This window comes from Zingiber officinale, chromosome 5B (genome assembly GCF_018446385.1).
Source record: "Zingiber officinale cultivar Zhangliang chromosome 5B, Zo_v1.1, whole genome shotgun sequence".
In the NCBI taxonomy this organism is placed as follows: Eukaryota; Viridiplantae; Streptophyta; class Magnoliopsida; order Zingiberales; family Zingiberaceae; genus Zingiber; species Zingiber officinale.
This window is the reverse complement of record NC_055995.1, coordinates 126,947,605-126,966,355: the sequence shown is the minus strand read 5'-3', so window position 1 is coordinate 126,966,355 and position 18,751 is coordinate 126,947,605. Positions and strand designations below refer to the sequence as shown.

General features: G+C 33.4%; 1 protein-coding gene across 2 annotated transcripts; it reads left to right on the top strand.

Annotated features, from left to right (window-relative positions):
• Nucleotides 1-1,294: 1,294 nt before the first annotated feature.
• Nucleotides 1,295-3,108, top strand: LOC121987848 (protein LURP-one-related 5-like). 2 transcript variants are annotated; one of them, XM_042541568.1, is made up of 3 exons: nucleotides 1,295-1,629; nucleotides 2,322-2,567; nucleotides 2,677-3,108. In XM_042541568.1, exons 1-3 carry the CDS (start codon nucleotides 1,354-1,356, stop codon nucleotides 2,809-2,811), a joined length of 657 nt encoding a protein of 218 aa, XP_042397502.1. In that variant the 5' UTR covers nucleotides 1,295-1,353; the 3' UTR covers nucleotides 2,812-3,108. The 2 variants fall into 2 exon arrangements, with proteins under 2 accessions (XP_042397502.1, XP_042397503.1); XM_042541569.1 differs by having other exon boundaries at nucleotides 1,298-1,623.
• Nucleotides 3,109-18,751: the final 15,643 nt, after the last annotated feature.

The following is an 18,751-nucleotide window of genomic DNA, read 5'->3' as shown; positions in this document are numbered from 1 at the left end:
CGATCACCAAACATCCGGTCCTTCTTGATCCACTTAAACTTTACCCTTGTCAACTTTCCATTAAACTTTCGATCACCAAGTGCCCATTCTTTCTTGACTCATTTGGATTTTTTTTTCCTAGTCAACTTCCCGTTGGACTTTTCAAATTAAGTATTTGGTCATTTTTAACCTACTTTAACTTTTTCCTTGTAAACTTTCTATTAGACTTCTTTCACATATTATTAAATATCAAAATTCAAACTGGAACTAACCGAGTTGATTAACCTTGACCAAGTTAATTACATCAACGTTATAATATACATACAATTAAAATTTTATCCAACTCAAGTCAATATTAATAAATAATATATTATACTAGCTTCGAATTATAGATGTGAAATATGATAAGGCTTACGTCAAATATCCTTCATCTTCGGTCCCATGCGATAAATTAGACATTGAGTAACCTAAATGGGAGGATTATTTATCACACTCACGACTTCAATCCTCTCCTAAATTCACCGGTACCCACTCAATTAAGTCGTGCGGTACTAGATATGAATTTTATATAAAAAAACTAGTGATAACTTTTTGTTTTGTTTTGTTTTTTTGTGTGTGAACTGGCTATTAATTATAGCTACCCTGGTAAATGTTAAGTGCAATTGTGATTCAATTTTATACTTATAGGTAATTTATATATTAAAAATAGTTTTAATATTTCTAATATTTTTTTTCATTTTTCACTTTTTAATTATGATAGATAGATACCTTTTCCTAATTACGTCTTGTCCATGCACGCTGTCGATGAAAAAAATTTGTAATATGATTTTAATTCAATAATATTTGCAAAGTTGAATATATAATATATACAAAGCTATTAATTTTTTCCTTGGTTTATATAATTAAAATCAGAAGAGGAAAGACGGTCAACTTAAATTTCATGACTAGAAATAACGAAACTTCACATTATTAGCGTAGTCCCCACGTTTCTCACGAACAAAGCAAATTATGGCTTCTTTTCTCTTGCGATTTATATTCTTTTTAGAAAGAAAAAAAAATTATCGCTAATTAATTCGGTCAACCAAAGCTTCACTGTTAAGAAATAAATCGATGTGCATTAATTAGGTGGTGATATTTGTCTATATTTTATTCTTAAATTTTATTATATTTTTATTTAAAAAATCATTTTTATATAATTTCCATAATATTTCTACCACTACTATTAAAACGTGCCCGATATATTTTTTTTGTCAGAAAAAGTGTGCTTCATTATTGACGACTAGAAAATCGATAATTCGATATTTATTATATTCACGCATACGCAGACGTCACGCGTATGGGGAGCGCGGTATATAAAACGCAAGCGGCCAGAATATGCGGCACGGACAGACACACTGCGTGCGGGAGCTCAAAAGCATGGAATCGTGGCCGGAGACGTGCAGCACCTCGTCGGCGCCGGCGAGGCGGCTGACGGTGTGGCGCAAGTCGCTGCTGTTCAACAGCCACGGGTACACGGTGTTCGACGACGCCGACGGCCGCATCGTCTTCCGCGTCGACAACTACGCCCACGACTGGCGCCGCCACACCCTCCTCATGGACTCCCACGGCAACGTCCTCCTCACCATCCGCCGCTGCCGCCCCAACGTACGCGTGCGCGCGCTCTCTCTATATATATATATATATAACTGTTATACTGCGCGTTTGAGCATAACCTTTCCTATGTCTCGACCATTTGCATTAATAGTTAATAGTCATCAGTGATTTACCTCTTCCCTATTGATTTAGGGACGGTTCTTATGGACACCGACGGCAACGTCCTTCTCACCATCCGCCGCTGCCGCCCCAACACGGGCTATCAGACCACCTTCTATTTTTTTTCCTTTCTCCCGTCACAAATCCGGCAACTCCTCCTCAACTATGTCGGCCTCAAGGGCCCGACCTCAGGATAAAGCCCGAGTAGGCCATAACGTGGCTCCGTCCTTGTCGACATCAATAGTGTTCGCAGCTGGATTACTTGTCGCACTATAACTTGTCGATCTCCTGCGCATGCTAATGTCAGAAAGGGAGATGATAAAATTTGATGAAAACATCAATTGTCGTGTACTCCAACTGGCATCTTGCAAGCTCATCATATTCTTTAATTAGGGTTTGCATGGCGACATGTGTCTTAACTTTTTTTAGGTCAGTGTAATACGTTGAGCACTCTTGAGTAGTACTGGTTATGAATATTTTGAAGATCGACTTTTTGAATGTGTATAAATTGTAGGATTAGTCGATGAACGGATACCTAGAATATTATCTCTTTGATATGTAACATAATGATTCTCTTGGCATTCATGCAGATACTGAACTTGAGGGAGAGTTGGAAGGTCTACGAGGGAGACGAAGATACACAAACAATGAGCAAGGATGAGAGGCTTAGGCCACTGTTCAAGGCGACCAAACACTTGGGGAGTTCGAGTTGCTCCATCTCCATGTTCGCGGACCGTGGATCGGTTAAATCGTTAGGCGGCTATCGAATGAGTTGGTCGAGGGAGAAGGAATGGTCCAAGATATATCAGGCTGATCCAAACACACTTGTAGCTGAGGTACATATTAGTTAAGTAGCTAGCTAGGCAAATTAAAGATATGGATAATTTGGGTGAATTGGGTGTTAGTGAATTAATGTGATTTTTTTTTCACTTGTTAATTTGGCAGGTGAGTAGGAAGTATGGATCATCGGTGACGAAGAATTTACTCGACAAAGATGTTCTTGCGCTGACGGTGCACCCGGGAATGGATCAAGCTCTAACAATGGCCATGATTATGATAACGAATTCAATGAGTGGGTAGTAATGCTTAATTAGAGCAAGTAGTTGGATCAAAGATAAGAGGGTTCATTAATGAGTTGCTTAATCTCCTTGGTGCTATACCATGCTTTGATTCCTTCATTTACAAATATTAATTAGTGTTCATGTATAGAGGAGAAAATTCTGGTATATGTTAATTACTTTGTTCATGTGATGGATATATATACAGTGAGGAAGGGCTATAATATATAATATGAGAACAAATGTACAATACAAAAGATCTCTCGGTTATCTTTTATCTACAAACATAATCTAAGATGTCTTCTAGGCTTGGGAATGATTGATTGATGAAATTTTCACAAGTCTAATCGTTTTCATATATAACTAAATCATATTAAATTCATCTCAAAACCGAACCCATATGTTACAATTTTAGATTGAGTTCATCAAGTTAAATTACTAGATTCTTTGCTTTTTAGTGAAACAATTAAGAAGCGGGCATGCATTAACGAGAGTTAAGCACACACCGAAGAAGAAGAAGAAGAAGAAGAAAGTTAAAGGATGACTCGAAAGTTACTTGAACTGAGATAAAGTTTACATTATTATAGGTCAATCATTGAAATGGGGATAAGCTTGAGAGTGATGGGGACAGTGTCCATGACTTTCTTACTAATTCTTAATTATATTCTAATTAATAATGGCGAAGTGGTGATGACAAATAGGGAATAGTTCGGGGATTGGATTTGACATTTTAGTTTTTCGTGGCCCTACCACTTCCAAATTTGCGTTTGACTTTCTCTCGTGTATGCATCGCGAGGGTAGGCAGGTGCATTGCATGCATGTACAAACTAACTCAGCCGGCATCACCTTTTGACTTTTGCATGCCCGAACCCAATCGGTTTTGGAAATTTTCCAAGGAGATGAGATGGTTGACTTAACCACTAGATGGTCGGTCAGGACACACGAAAACAATGTGAATTGAGGAAAAAAAGTGCATAGACATCATTACTCGAATTGATTGAAAATCACAATAAAAATATATAGAAAACATCATGTATTATAATTATAAGATAAAATATCATATAATTTTATTGGCATGAGATTTTTAAATAACATCTAAAATAAATTTATAAGAGTTTAGGTTCAAAATAAATTTTAAGTGATAAAAAGTCTAAGTAGATCAATGATGATCAGATGATTGATGGAAATTTTGAGGAGTGAATTCTAAATAATGAAAAATTTAAGTCAAGGATGACAGAATGGTTGGCGAAAATCCTAGGAAGGGAACCTTAGGTAGTGAAAAAATCTTAGAAGAGAAAGTGACATCGATTAATTGAATATTTAAGAAAAAATTTAAATAATATCATACTATTATAGAGATTTATAAATTATTTGTATCATCATAATTAATTCAAGCAAGGTTGTCTTTTCCTAATAGTTTGCCCATATAATATCCACAGGATTTATTTTTAAAAAAATATGATATTTGACTATGTCATAAAAAATAATAATAATAATAATAATAAAAAAAAAGAAGTAAGTAGCTAGGCCACTTTCGAAAGAAGTCATAGGGATGGTATGTGATAATGCAATAAAGGAGAAATTATTAAGTATATTTTTTGGAATAATTGCATTGTAGTACATAATTTTCATCAGACAAACCCTCACCCTCAATTTTGTTATCTTCTAGTATGTAATACATGAGGATAGGATTGACTGATGAAAAATGTTTGAAATTTGGATTAGACAACTTTATTAATGTTATTTTTTTCCCCTTAAAGCTTGATGAATGTATTGTATGGTGTTGTTGGAATGTCCACTTCAATTTGTTTCAATCAATTCACTTGAGTTTGCTTTTCAAAATTAATTACAAATTTAGAATTGACTTTTTTAAAATTTATTTAAAATTATTTCTAAATTGATAAAATCTTACATAATTTTTTCAAAAGTAAAAAAAAATAAAAATAATTATTATTTTCAAGATTTAAAAATGACTTTTAATTTTGTAAACAAAAAAATTATGTCTGGTATTTTTTAAAAAGTGATTTGAAGTTCTAATAATTTCAAAATTAATTTGAAATCCTTTTTTTATGAATTATTAAAGATTTTCATATGCTAAATTTAAATTTAAGACTATGGACTTTGTAACTTTGTTTCATCCCATGAGCTTTGTTGTGAAACCTTACAATGCTCCATAATTGCATTACTAAAATTTTAATAATTTTATTTCTAAAATTATCATAGTTGAGCATTTTTGTAAAGTCCTTTTGTTTCACAATTTTTTGATTAGTTCATTTATTAAATTAAAAATATTAATTTGCTGACGAGGTTGATAACTATTAGGGTGTGTTAGTGGGGTTATCTTTGATAATCTTGATTATCTATCTAAAGTTATCAACTAAAATCCTATTTTATTTAAGTAATCGATGGTTTCCGAGTAATATTCTATGTCAACATATCAGCAAAAAGGATATGAAATTTGGAATCAGAAAATTTAAGAAAATTGAAATTTTTCTTGATTTCTAGATTAATAATTTTTTTTATTAAAAATATCCTCCGGTAAGAGAAAAATGGTGAAAAAAAGGAAAACATAAAGGAAAAAAAAGAAAAACATAAAAAAATATAAAAACACTTTAAAAAGGGAAAAAACGTTAAAAAAATGAAAACACGTAAACAAAATAAAAAATTTAAAAATGTAAACAAAGAAAAAAATAAAAAAAATACATAAAAAACGTAAAAAGGTTTAAAAAAGGAATTTTTTAAAAACAGAAATACGTAAAAAAACATTAAAAAAAGGAAAAAAATTTTAAAAAAATATGTTGATTTTGTGAAAGTAATATAATAAAATATTAAATTAAAATTTCTAAATAAATAAATTTTTGTTAAACCAAATAATATTTAATTATATTTTATCCTCCATAATATTGATTATGTGATTAGATGATAATAATATAACTCAAATTATATATAATAATTTCAAACAGGCATACCATATTAGAAGACCTTAGATATAATCGAATCATTTATTCATATTATTCATTCATATTATAGTTAGAGGCAAAGAGATCATTTTCTAAGAGACGATTAGTCTCATGAACTTTGCAACATTAAAAAAAAAAAAGTTTGAAACACGTATTTTGATGTGAGACTAATAATTTTAAATGATAGCATATAAAAGATTAGATGAATATCACACAACTTTATACGAGATCATATATAAAATGTTGGCATTTCTACAGGGTACCTAATTGGTTAAAGATTGACAGATACATTATAATGAGATAAGAGAATAATTTCCAATAGGCACATGCTCTAAGAAGAAAAAATCTCTCCCACCTCCTATGCTAATATACAAAAGTTTGCCCCTAGGCAATGGTACAGCGACAAGGCACATTCTTAGTTTCTCAGGTATTTAAAGATCGAGCCCTAACTTTGGCAAATTAACTAATGAAATTTTCTTAATGGGCGATTGATCTAAGAATGATAGACTTATTAGAACTCGTGCGATCTAGGGGATCACTTCTTATCTTGATCACGTGTTCGTCATTTGAATGTAAATCAGAAACTTAATCAAACTTGACGTCACATGCATCACTCTAGGGGTACGTTTGGTTGGGGGTTATTCTTGATAACCTTGGTTATCCATCCAAGGTTATCAACAAAAATCCTGTTTGGTTTAGGTAATCGATGATTCCCGAGTAATGTTCCACTCCCGACACGTCAGTAAAAGGGGACATGCAACCAGAAATCGGAAAACCTCAAAACTGAGGTTTTTCTGGATTCCAGGGTTAACGAATTTTTTTTATCCAAAACACGCTCGGATAAGAGAAAAATGTGACAAAAAAGAAAAACGTAAAGAAAAAAAATGAAAAATATAAAAAATAAATTAAAAAAACATAATAAATAATAATAAATAAAAATTGTAAAAACACTTAAAAATAAAAAATAGAAAAAAATAGAAAAAACATAAAAAAATTTAAAAAAATGAGGGAAAAAACATAAAAAATAAAAAAAATAAAAAACGTTAAAAATTTTAAAAATAATAAAACAAAATGTTAAAAAAACATAAAAAAATAAAAATAGAAAAAATGTAAAAAAAACATTAAAAACCTAAAAAATAAAAAAAGTAAAAAAACTTTAAAAATAAAAACATAAAAAACAAACAAAATAAAAAAAAAATATATATATATATATAAATAAAGAAAAACATGAAAATATAGTAAAATATAGTATAATTTAAATAATAATAATAATAAATATTATTATTATTATTATTATTATTATTATTATTATTATTATTATGTATAGTTGGTTTTATAACTGAGGGTAATATAGTAAAATATTAAACTAGATTATTCATTAAAACCTTCAAACAAACAAGTTTTTTCTTGCATTACCTAGATTGATGTGTTTGGTTGAAGTTATCATGTATAACCTTGGTTATGTGAACCAAACGCATCCTAGGATTTTACCTAGTATCCACCTCATAGGTGACTAATTCAAAGTATACTCTTAGTGATCTCCCTCTACTATGAACATCTCCTTTTCGGATATCTCACGGAATTGGAGAAGTCTCTTACAATCTTGTTCTTACAAGAACACAATAATACAATAAGAAACAAGAATGCAAATATAAATGAAAGCGAAAATGATTGTACAATGAAAACCTTACTTTACTTGCTCTTTAATTGCTTTGGACTGCTTCTTTATGGTGGGAAATATAGTAGCATTTCATCTCCAAACTCTCAAGAACCGACCGCTTCAAATGTTCACAAAACTCTCTTTTATAGAGTTGCATTCAGGCTAATTTTCACCTACCAATCGATTGTCATATTGGATCCGGCCGTTTAAATCCACAGAACAACTATTTTTTACCTACTAATCGAATGGTGAGACTCGCCAATCGATTGGTTGCTTCCAATAGATCAAACCAATCAATTCGAAAGCATTATATTAGTTGTAAATAAGCTATCAATCAATTGACCGAATCGATTGGAAGCTAGAAATTGATTGGCCCAATCAATTGGAAGCTAGTAATCATTTGGTGTCATCAATTAGGTAAAATTATAGATAACGAACTCCGTTTTGCATAAAAAATTTTCTCGTTCTTATATCCGACTCAAAAATTATGGTCTTCAAAAGCTTGTTCTGTCGGAACTTCATCGTTGCCTAACATTCAATCAACCTTAATCTGCCAAAACTTCACGCCTCATGCTAACACCCTATTGGACTTCCAACCATCAAGTGTCTGGTCAATCGTGACTCACTCAAATTTTTCTTTTGCCAATTACCTGTTAGACCTCCAATCTCCAATTATTTGGTTAATTGTAACTCACTTGGACTTTCTTTTTTTCATGTCAACTCTCTGTTGGACTTTCGATTGTCAAGTATTTAGTCAACCATGACCCACTTGCAATTGGACTTCTTATCTTCATGTCAACTTCCTATTGGTCTTCCAATCACCAGGTGTCCAGTCAACCGTGACCCACTAGACTTTTCTCACATCATGCCAATGCCATGTTGGACTTCTAACATTATCTAAGATCTAGTCAATCTTGACCTACTTGACTTCTCGTGTCAACTCTCTGTTGGACTTCTGGCATCGTCAAGTATCCTATCAACCTTAATTTAATTGATATTTTACTAGCATATTGATCAAACAATGAAACTCAAACTTGAGCTAGTTAACTTGAACTTGGTCAACATTAACCCGAGATCGATTACACCAACATGGTTGATGGGTCGACCGCTGCGAGTGTTTCTTGATTTACTTTGATGGTCGTTTGAAAACTTTCGTAGAGTTGGACTGATATATATATATATATATATATATATATATATATATACATCCGTGACTAAGTGATCGGGGCGCTCAGAAGTAATTTGGGTTCCTCGAATGCATTCATATGCTCCCCTATCGCTTATTCGCAATGAGTGTTCACGACTGGGTGTTGGGGTGAAGGTTTAAAATCTCGACATGTGCAGAGGTTTCAGTCTCAAACGAAACGATATGGTTTCGGTATTATATCATGCTGATACGGTTTCGATATTTTTTTATTTATATATAGTAATTATTAGATAAATATATTTATTATGTATAATTTAAAATGAATTGTATATTGACTTTATATGAGTTCTCAATTATTGAACAACTTAATATTATTAGAAAATATAATTAAATATAATTTTATTTAAAGAAAATTGATTTATCAATAGCTCGAATTAAAATTGATACATCATAATTATATAAATTAATTATTTATTCATTAAAATAGTTAAAAAAATATCAAAATATCAATTATACTATATAAAAATATAAAATAAAAAAATTATCAAAATGTAAATATGATTTATTAGAATTTTTAAAATTAATTAAAATTTTTAAATAAAATTTAAAATAGTAAAAAATAAATTTGTATAATATCAATGAATAAAACTTATTATTTTTTTAAAATTTTAAATATATATATTTTTATATTTTTTTGGGATAATTTAATTAGAGTTTATGAAATATCACACCTCGGTTATGAATTATTTAAATTAATTAAATATATTTTTTGCAACAGCAACAGTATCGCATGCCCGATCTTGTGAGGCATTTGGGCACCCTGAGTGCATTCAATTAAGAACACTCCAATCACTCAGTTGCCGATGTGGGTTGTGTGTGTGTGTGTCTATATATATATATATATATATATATATATATATATATATATATATAGCTACCCATCTTACGCTGCACATCCCTTAAGCACCTAGTGTAATTATTTTATTTTTTTAGCTCTTGATTATCCTAATTAGATTTTGTCTTTAGGGTTTAAGGGTTATGTTATTAGTATTAAGCAAAAAAAATTCAAATAAAAAAAAATTAGGTGCACACGAGATGTGCGACGTAAGATGGACAACATATTAAAACTATATAATAGACATGAATGATACCTTACATAACCGTTGGCGAACATCCAACGTGGATGCTCTAATACGACCTTTAGTTATTTTTTTATTTCTCTCTCATCTGTATGCAATTTTTTTCTCTTTCCTGCATGCAAGGTAATGTTGATGCTAGTGTTTAAAGACCAGTACTGGTTTGAAACCAACACCAACCATCATCACATTAGTGCTGATCTTTACGACCAACATTGCATTAGTGCTGATCTTTAAAGACCAGTACCAAGATCAGCACCAGCTGATTGTCTTTGAAACACTAGCTGATGCTGGGTTTAAACTAGCATTGGTATTCGTCTTTAAAGATCGACACCAATGTAGTGGTACTTGGTGTTGGTTTCAAACCAACACCAATGCTGGTGTTGGTCTTTAAAGACCAACATCAACGGTAGTGCTAGTTTGTATAAATCAGTACCACCTTCCATGTTGCTTGCACTTACGAAAGAAAAAAGCTATATGCAAATAAGAGGGATATATATATATATATATATAGAGAGAGAGAGAGAGAGAGAGAGAGAAATTTGATATGCTAAACGAAGCTTTGTGCGCAATCGTGAGCGAAATCTGACGTGGGCTATCTTACACGGCTAAAATCTAAAATTTTTAATCTCTCTCTCATCTTCATGTAAAAAATTTTCTCTCTTTCTTTTTAAATTAAAATGAAATTTTATCTTCTCTCTCCTATTTTTACATGCAAAAAAATATTGTGGTAATGATGATACAACGTTGTAGCAGCTACTATGCAGTGGCTGCTACAACTTATAGCAGCTACAACGTTGTAGCTGCTACAACTTGTAGTAGTTAGTATGCAGTAGCTGCTACAATGGTGCAGAAGCTGCCACAACAGTACAAAAATTGCTACAACAGTGCAGAAGCTGCTACAACGATGCAGAAGCAGCTACAATGATGTAGTAGCTGCTTCTACAATGGTGCAAAAGTTGCTACAACGGTGCAGTAGCTGCTACAACGGTGCAGTAGCTGCTACAATGGTGCAGAAGCTTCTACAATGGTGCAGTAGCTGCTACAACGGTGCAGAATGTGCTATAACGATGCAGTAGCTGCTATAATAGTGCAGTAGCTGCTACAACCGTGCAGAAGTTGCCACAATGGTACAGTAGCTGCTACAACGGTGCAGAAACTGCTATAAGGGTGCAGTACCTGCTACAATAGTGCAGTAGCTACTATAACGGTGCAGAAGCTGCTACAACGGTGCAGTAGCTGCTATAACGGTGAAGAAACTGCTACAACGGTGTAATAGCTGTAGGACCGTTGCGGCCGGCTAGAATGGGGGGTTGGATAACCTGCAAACACAAAAACAAAACCAACCTTTCTCGAACTCTTTAAGCTAACACTTGCATAATAAACAGAGCAAATAAATAGAACATTAAAAGATGAGGCACAAGATATTTACTTGGTTACAACCGATGTGGTTGTTAATCCAAGGAAGATTAAGCACTAAAATTCCTTCAGGCGGAGAAACCTCTTACAGCGTTGAAGCACAGAAAACAGAAGCTCAACTACAACTAGAAGTGCACAAGAGTTGGAATTACAAGTAATGAGTTCGTTGTAAAGCTTGAAATAATTTATATTGCAATAACATGCAACAAGATAAAAAAAATTAAATTTCAAAAATTCCAATTTTCAATTTCTACCTCCCCCTAGACTTATACTTTTTCTTCTCCCCCTTTAATCACATAAAAAATTGGGGTTACAAAAAAATCTAAGGGTTGACACTTAAAAAATTGTGGAAATCTATTGCAATTGATCTTGTCCGAACGCTGAGTCGACGGACGCTAGGGACGTGGCGCTCTCCTCTATCTCCAACCAGCTACACAAATCTCCGGCGAACCTACAAAGAAGTAGAGCCGGGAAGGGGTTCCCGGCGACGACCCTTCGACGCTCAAGTCAGGCAAGAGGAAAACAATGAAGTGGCTCCAAAGATGAGAGATCGCATACCTCCGGTGAAGTTTGTGGGCTCTTATATAGAGCTCTAAGGAGGCTTGTGCACACCTACCGAGGCATACACGTGTCCTTTACCATACCGCAGTATGGGCTTACCAGAGGAGCATGTCTGACACCATGCTGCTACAGTCCGAGAACCTTTCTGATGGGACGGTAGAACCTTCCGTCGTAAGATTCTGCGTATGACTTGGTCGTCGAACATGCCTGTTGTCAGAACAATGTCCCCTTGTCCTTTTGTCTCCTCTCTCCACGCGCCGAGCGTCCATCCACTCGGCAGGCATCGGTCCGACCGGGAAGATTCCACTCCATCGCGTGCTTGGTTGAGACTGTTCCTTCACAGCATTGCTGCCTTACGCCTCGGTCGAGCGGTCTACCCGCTCGGCCCGGCGAACCTGTTCACCATGAGCGTCGAAGACCCGACTCCCCATCGGGTTGTCTTTGATTCCGCTCGGACCCGTTCGGCCGGTCGACCAACCCCTTCTCCGATCGGTCAGACCTCATGCTGACCCTCTTGACTTCTGACCTCCACGTGTCATTGGCTCGCCACCAAAGGGGGTCCTCCGATCTTACTGTCGGATCAGCAATGATTTTTTGGAAAACATTTCTAAGTCAAGGAAAATTTCTAAGTTCAAAATAACTTTTTGAAAAATTTCTAAGTTTTCGTCATCAAAATTAAGAACTTTCTTAAGCCGAAAACTTTATGCAAGAAAATTTAAGAAAATTGATAACATTTACACAAATTTCTATGCATTTATTTATTTATTTATTTTATTCTAATACTTTTATTTAAATTTCCATTTTAATTTATCATAACTTCTTAAATCACACTTTTTCAAATTTAAAGCAACCAATATTAAACATGCAAAAAATTATATCATGTTAATTTCTATTATTAGTTTGTCGAAATTCTTTAATCAATAAGCTATTTCTTTTAACTTAATACTTTTTATTATATTTTGAATTTCACAAAAATATTTTGATAAGAAGAGTTCTAACTTGATAAAGTTTTTCGACAATATTTCTAATTCACAAAATTCGTTTGACAAAATATTTTGTAATTTGCAAAAATCTTTCGAGAAAGTAATTTGTAATTCGAAAAAATATTCAAAGAAAGCTTTCGACAATATTTATAATTTGCATAATTCTTTCGAAAAAATGTTTTGTAATTCATAAAAGTCTTTCGGCAAAATTTCTATACTTGAAGCACCCAATATATTTTGGATATCATGCGCCACTCACACAATAAATCTTATACTTGAAGGAATTTCTAAGCTTCCTATGTTTAATGGAGTGATCAAAAAGGCAAAGTCTTTCACTATTTTCATTTATGCACACCACAAGACTTTGACATTGATGAGAAAGTTTACAAAAAGTAAGATAGTTAGGCCATGAGTCACTAGATTTGCAAGCTCTATCCTAACATTACAAAGTTTGCTAGACAAGAAGCAAGAGTTGAGAAATATGATAACTAGCAATGAATGGGATAACACTAAATGGTCTAGGAGTAAAAAGGGGAAAGAGGCTTTTGATGTTGTTGTTCCAAATGAATTTTGGAACTCGATGGATTTGTGTTTGCGGATATTCACTCTATTGATAAAAGGTCTTAGACTTGTTGATGGAGAGGAGAAACCATCCATGGGTTTTGTGTATGGAGAGATATTGAATGCAAAAGAGGAAATTCGAAAAACATTCAAGGAAGAGAATGATTATTTGTCGATTTTAAATATTATTGATTCCAAAAGCAAGGGTCGTCTTGATGGTCCGCTTCATACCACAGCTTATCTTTTGAATCCATATTACTTCTTCAAGATCAAAGTATAAAAGATGATCCTTTGATAACGGACAATATGATTGTTTGTGTTGAAAAGTTCTTTCGCGAAGCTCAAATGCAACATCATGTGATAAATATTGAATTGCCAAGGTACACTCAAAAAGAATGTGCTTTTGGGAAGAAACTAGCAATAAGTGGATGTCATTTTAATGATCAAAATTACAATCCAGGTATGTTGACATTATTCTTGATTTCCTTTCATATTAATATATTATTGTTATCATATTTGGTCTCTTTTTCAATATTTTCCAGTAAGTTGGTGGGATTTCTATGGCAATGAGACACCAAATTTAAAAGTGATGGCAAAGAGGGCCCTTGGCTTAACTACTATTTCATCCGCCTGTGAATAGAATTGGAGTGTCTTTGAAGGAGTAAAATATTGTTAATTGTCTTGTTATATTTTAATTTGATAGTTGTATAATAATTTATAAATTACTCTTAACTTTTTTTATTTTCTTCTTATCTAGATACACACCAAGAAAAGAAATAGATTAGATGCTACAAGGATGAATAATCTAGTTTATGTCCAATTTAATGCAAGATTGATGAACAAGAAGAAGGGCAAGGATAAATTAGAGACTTTACTTGCACGTGTAGAAAGGCACAATCTTGGATAGTTGAGGGTTGTGATGATGAAGTTGAGGTGGAGATTGTCACTTTACATCCAACAAGAGATACTAATGCTAATATTATAGGGGAGCCCGATGAAAACAAGTTTGTATCGGATAATACAGAAGATGAGATGAATGAAGATAAGGAGATTGAATTAGAATCAGACAAGGAATTAGATAATATCTAGTTTTTTATGTTCTTTTATTGTGAAAACTGAAAACTAATTGATATTATAAACTTTGTGACTTTTGTCTTTCTAAAAATGTGAAAAATTTATGCATGAACCTTAAATTTATCATGTTTAAGTATTATTTGATCTATTTATTTGTTTAAGATAATTAAATTTTATTTAAAAATAAAAAATACTTTTTTACGCTTAAAATTGTCCTAAGCTCTCTTAAGCTTATAAAGCTTGAAGCTTGGACTCAGCACTTTGTCGCGCTTCACGCTTTTTAAAATATTGCTATTAAAGTTTTAATTTGTTAAATTATAGTAGCTTATTATTTATTGAAAAAAATAAATTAATAAATTATCTTTATTGTTATAGTTTCTAATAACATGCGCTAGGATGTTGTAATTATATATGGTTGTATATCTATTTCCTTTATTTATATGTTTGATTGGTTTAGTACATTTCTTATATTGAGGTGTTTGTTATTTGGTTTAGTGCATTTCCTATGTATCAACAGTGGTTAGAGAAACACAAGTTTTTGTTTATGGAAATGGAAAGGACCTCCCTCCTTCTAAGGTATGTTTTTTCTGTAATTTTTGTATTAATAATTGTTTTCAATAACTTCAACAGTCTTGTCAACCCTCTCCCTCTATCTACACTGGAATTTTTTTATGTTTCTTCTTCTTCCTTTTCAGAATTGGCTAAATTTTTTTTTTTCAGAATGCATACTTTCATTTGCCTAACTTGTTGTGTGTTTCTTTCAGTGAATCCAGTGTTAGAGAAGATTTGCCTTGACTTTGGTTTTGATTTGGTCTCTTCCCTTTACTCCAGTGTCAGAGAAGCTTTCACTCAACGAGAATGAGTCATCAAAAACTTTTTTTGTTTGATTATATTGTAATCAAAGAATTGTGTTTTGATACCAAAGACGGGGTTGCAATGGTGGAGCTAGAAATCACATTATACCCAGGCTAAAAATGCTCGGGGCTGATATTGGGGGCTGATATGAACTGATGGTGATATGGTACCTGGGCTAATAGTGGATAAATTGACTTATAAATTAAAAAATATGAAGTAATAATTGATAAATTAATGTGACATTTGGATGGAACCCCGGGCTAGAGCCCGGGTACCATGAAGCTTGGCTCCGCCCTTGCGGGGCTGATATCTTATTTTTAGTTTACTGAGACTAGGAATAGAGCAACTGGAAATAGCTAAAGACGGGATGTATTGATGTGGAATGGGCATTCTGTTTGGTTTTTCTATATGGTGATGTCTTTTGTAGAATTGTGAGTTTGTGTTGAAAGGTGGTGGAGCATGTCCTTTTCGGATTGCATGAGTTATGAGTGATTTTATTTCTATCTAAAGTGTTGAAGAAATTGACTGGTTCCATATCAAGCCTTACCTACATAGGGCTTATGTAGATAAGCTCAGGGTCCATCTCCAAGCTCTTCTCGGCAACAACTACACGGATCGATCGTCAAAAAAAAAATTTACCTTGTCAAATAAAAATTTTGGATTGTTTGAAGAAGGTGGAGGCTAGTCAATTTTTGGATTGCTTGAGTTATGAGTGATTGAAGAAGGTGGAGGCTTGATATCATAAGATATCAGGCCCTCTTTGGGAAGGCCTTGCGGTGGGAAGAGGGCATGATATCATAAGATATCAGGCCCAAAGAACCGAGCCTGATCTCGGGTTCGAGCTCGGCTCGTTTAAAGGGTTCGCCAACATGTTCGTTTATATGCTCATGAGCATGATCTCATGTTCGAGCTCATCTCGTTTAAAGGGCTCGTGAACGTGTTCATTTATAAGCTCGCAACGCAAAGAGAATATCGATTGGAAACAGAAACTCATTGTGAATACGAAACCTAAAGAGGGCCTGATACAAAACCCATTGTGAATATTGTTAAGTTTCAGTAATGAGCACAAAATCATGCCATTGTGAATACGAAACTCAAAGAGGGTTTGATATCATCTTATCTTATTAGGCTCACCATGGGCATGAATATCTTATGATATCAGGCCCTCTCGGTGGGCCTGATATCTGGTTCGGGAAGTTGTGTTCATTTTGATACTAAAGTCTATAAACGAACATGCTTGCGAGCCTTTAAATGAGCCGAGCTCGAACCACTTTTATGAGAACGAGGAGATTTTTTTTCCCCTTTTTTTTTTTAAAAAAAGTGTGCACTCTGCCTGCATTTGGGAGGTCCATAAAAGGTTCCTTAGATATGCTGCTGTTAGCTTGTTCTGATCAACTTTTATGCATAGCCAAGTGTGAGTTTTTTCAATTTCAATGGATTGTAGGGAAATTTGTACTATGATTTTTAATTGTAGCATGAGAGGTTTTATCACTTTTACGAGGAAACTCTATCAAATACATACATTTATTCAAATCTGTCAAAAACATTCATTCAATTAAATAAAGAAGTCTACTGTCAAATACATTCATCCAACTCAATAAAAAGTCTACCGTCAAATACATTCATTCAACTAAATAAAGTCTATTAATTAATCACTGATATAAACAATGCCCAATTTTTTTTTAATCTCTTCACACATCTCGGCAATCTTAACTGCATTATGACGATATTCATCAGCTAAATCTAACTAAATTTTTATCAACTTCGCTAGTTCTTCAATCTGCTTTATTTTTTTTCAACCAGAACTTGAAGATGTAGTTGAAGTGGATCCCGAAGTTTAGCTTGAACTTTTTTGGACAGTAGGGGCAAAGAAAGCATGTTGTTTCTCCTTGTATGAATTAAAAGTTCTAAATGCTTCCTCTTTACTGAGATATGATCTGTGCAATGCACCGCTATATTTGTTAACTTGAGTATAAGTTTCTTCCCAACTAGCATAAACATCGAGGTTCCGTCCAACAAAAACCACATATGTTTTTCCCTACATTATAATAAACAAACATTTCAAACATAAATTCTACTCATATAATATAGATTGTGAAATTCGAATAGAAAGCTAAAATCAAATCAAAGGGCTCACCATTTGAGAACTGAAATCAAGCTACAACACCGACCTATTTAATTTGATATGAAAGTAAAAATTATTCGGATCAAACATATTGCAAACAATAGCATCAACTTATACATATGTACACTCAAGATTTATCATTCTCTTCCCATAATATGTATTATAAAAGGTCAAAAACCAGCAAGAAACAAATATGATTTGCATCCAAAAATCAAATAGAGAACTACATGAGTTCTTCTCCTTCGGGTATCATAGTTCTCAGTGTGATAAACTTCAGCTTTCTATTCCAAAATTGGATTCATTTATGGGCACTGCTACAATATCCTGATGTAAGACATATCTCAATTGTAAAAGTGTTCTAGTCGCAAAAACATATCTCAAATGCCAAACACTTTGACTAAGAAAAACAAATTGCACAAAAATTGGGCATCGCCAACATTAAAACTAAAAAATCATCACTCAACAGAAACTATAGAAGCTTTTACCGGAAAAGGATTTTCCAGGCGAGAAAAAACCTAGCTGTGCGGTTTGGTGCGGGGGGTTGATCGTGGCGTAGGGAGAGCTTGCGTCAGCAAGTGATGCCCTCATTCGTCGGCAAGTGATGAGAGACAGGAAGGAGAGGGCTTGCGTCGAGAGAGAGCTCGCTGATCGGAAGAGGACTCGTTGCGAGAGAGATAGTCGTAGCTTCATCAAGAGGGGGCGACACAAAGCCGGGAGAAGCAGGAGAAGCAACCCACCAAACCGCAGGAGAAGCACCGAAGGATACCAACTATATATAAAGCGGTTTCAAAACAGAAGCTCTAAGGAGAACGTGAAAAAATCGAGGAAAGTAGGCCACGCTAACTCGCACAGTGATCAACTATAGAGCATTCATAATAATAAGATATTTGAAGGCGAGCATACATCTCCTATTTGTATAATACATACCTAAAGTACTTAACATAGTTGGTTTTTATGATATTACTGTAATGGATCGGGATCAATTTCCATTATATGTCAATTCTTAATGTGTGTGAATGAATCGTGGATCATTTGACACGTATAAAAGATCACTAGATAAAAACCTCTGTTATTTATCTACCTGGTAGATCAGGTGAGACAGTCTTAGAGGGCTCGAGTAAGAATACTACTTATGTTATTTCCCGATGTTTAAATAATATTTAAACAAAAGATAGTAACAGATAATATCAAAGAAATATAATTAGTTGATGTATTGATAACATCAACTAAATTTGGATCACTTATCTATTAAATAACTAAAATCTACATGAACTAATTGATTCATATTATCATATAAGTGTTATCTCATCTCATATTTGACACAATATATTATTCATGTAAGCGTTGACCATTTCGGAGCCCAGAGTGGAATTTCCCCATCTTTTTGAAATTTAGAACCTAAATTGGAATATGACAAAAATTTTGAATCAATTTGAAATGTTCCTTTAAAAATATCAATCCCTCCCCGTCTTCCCTTCTTC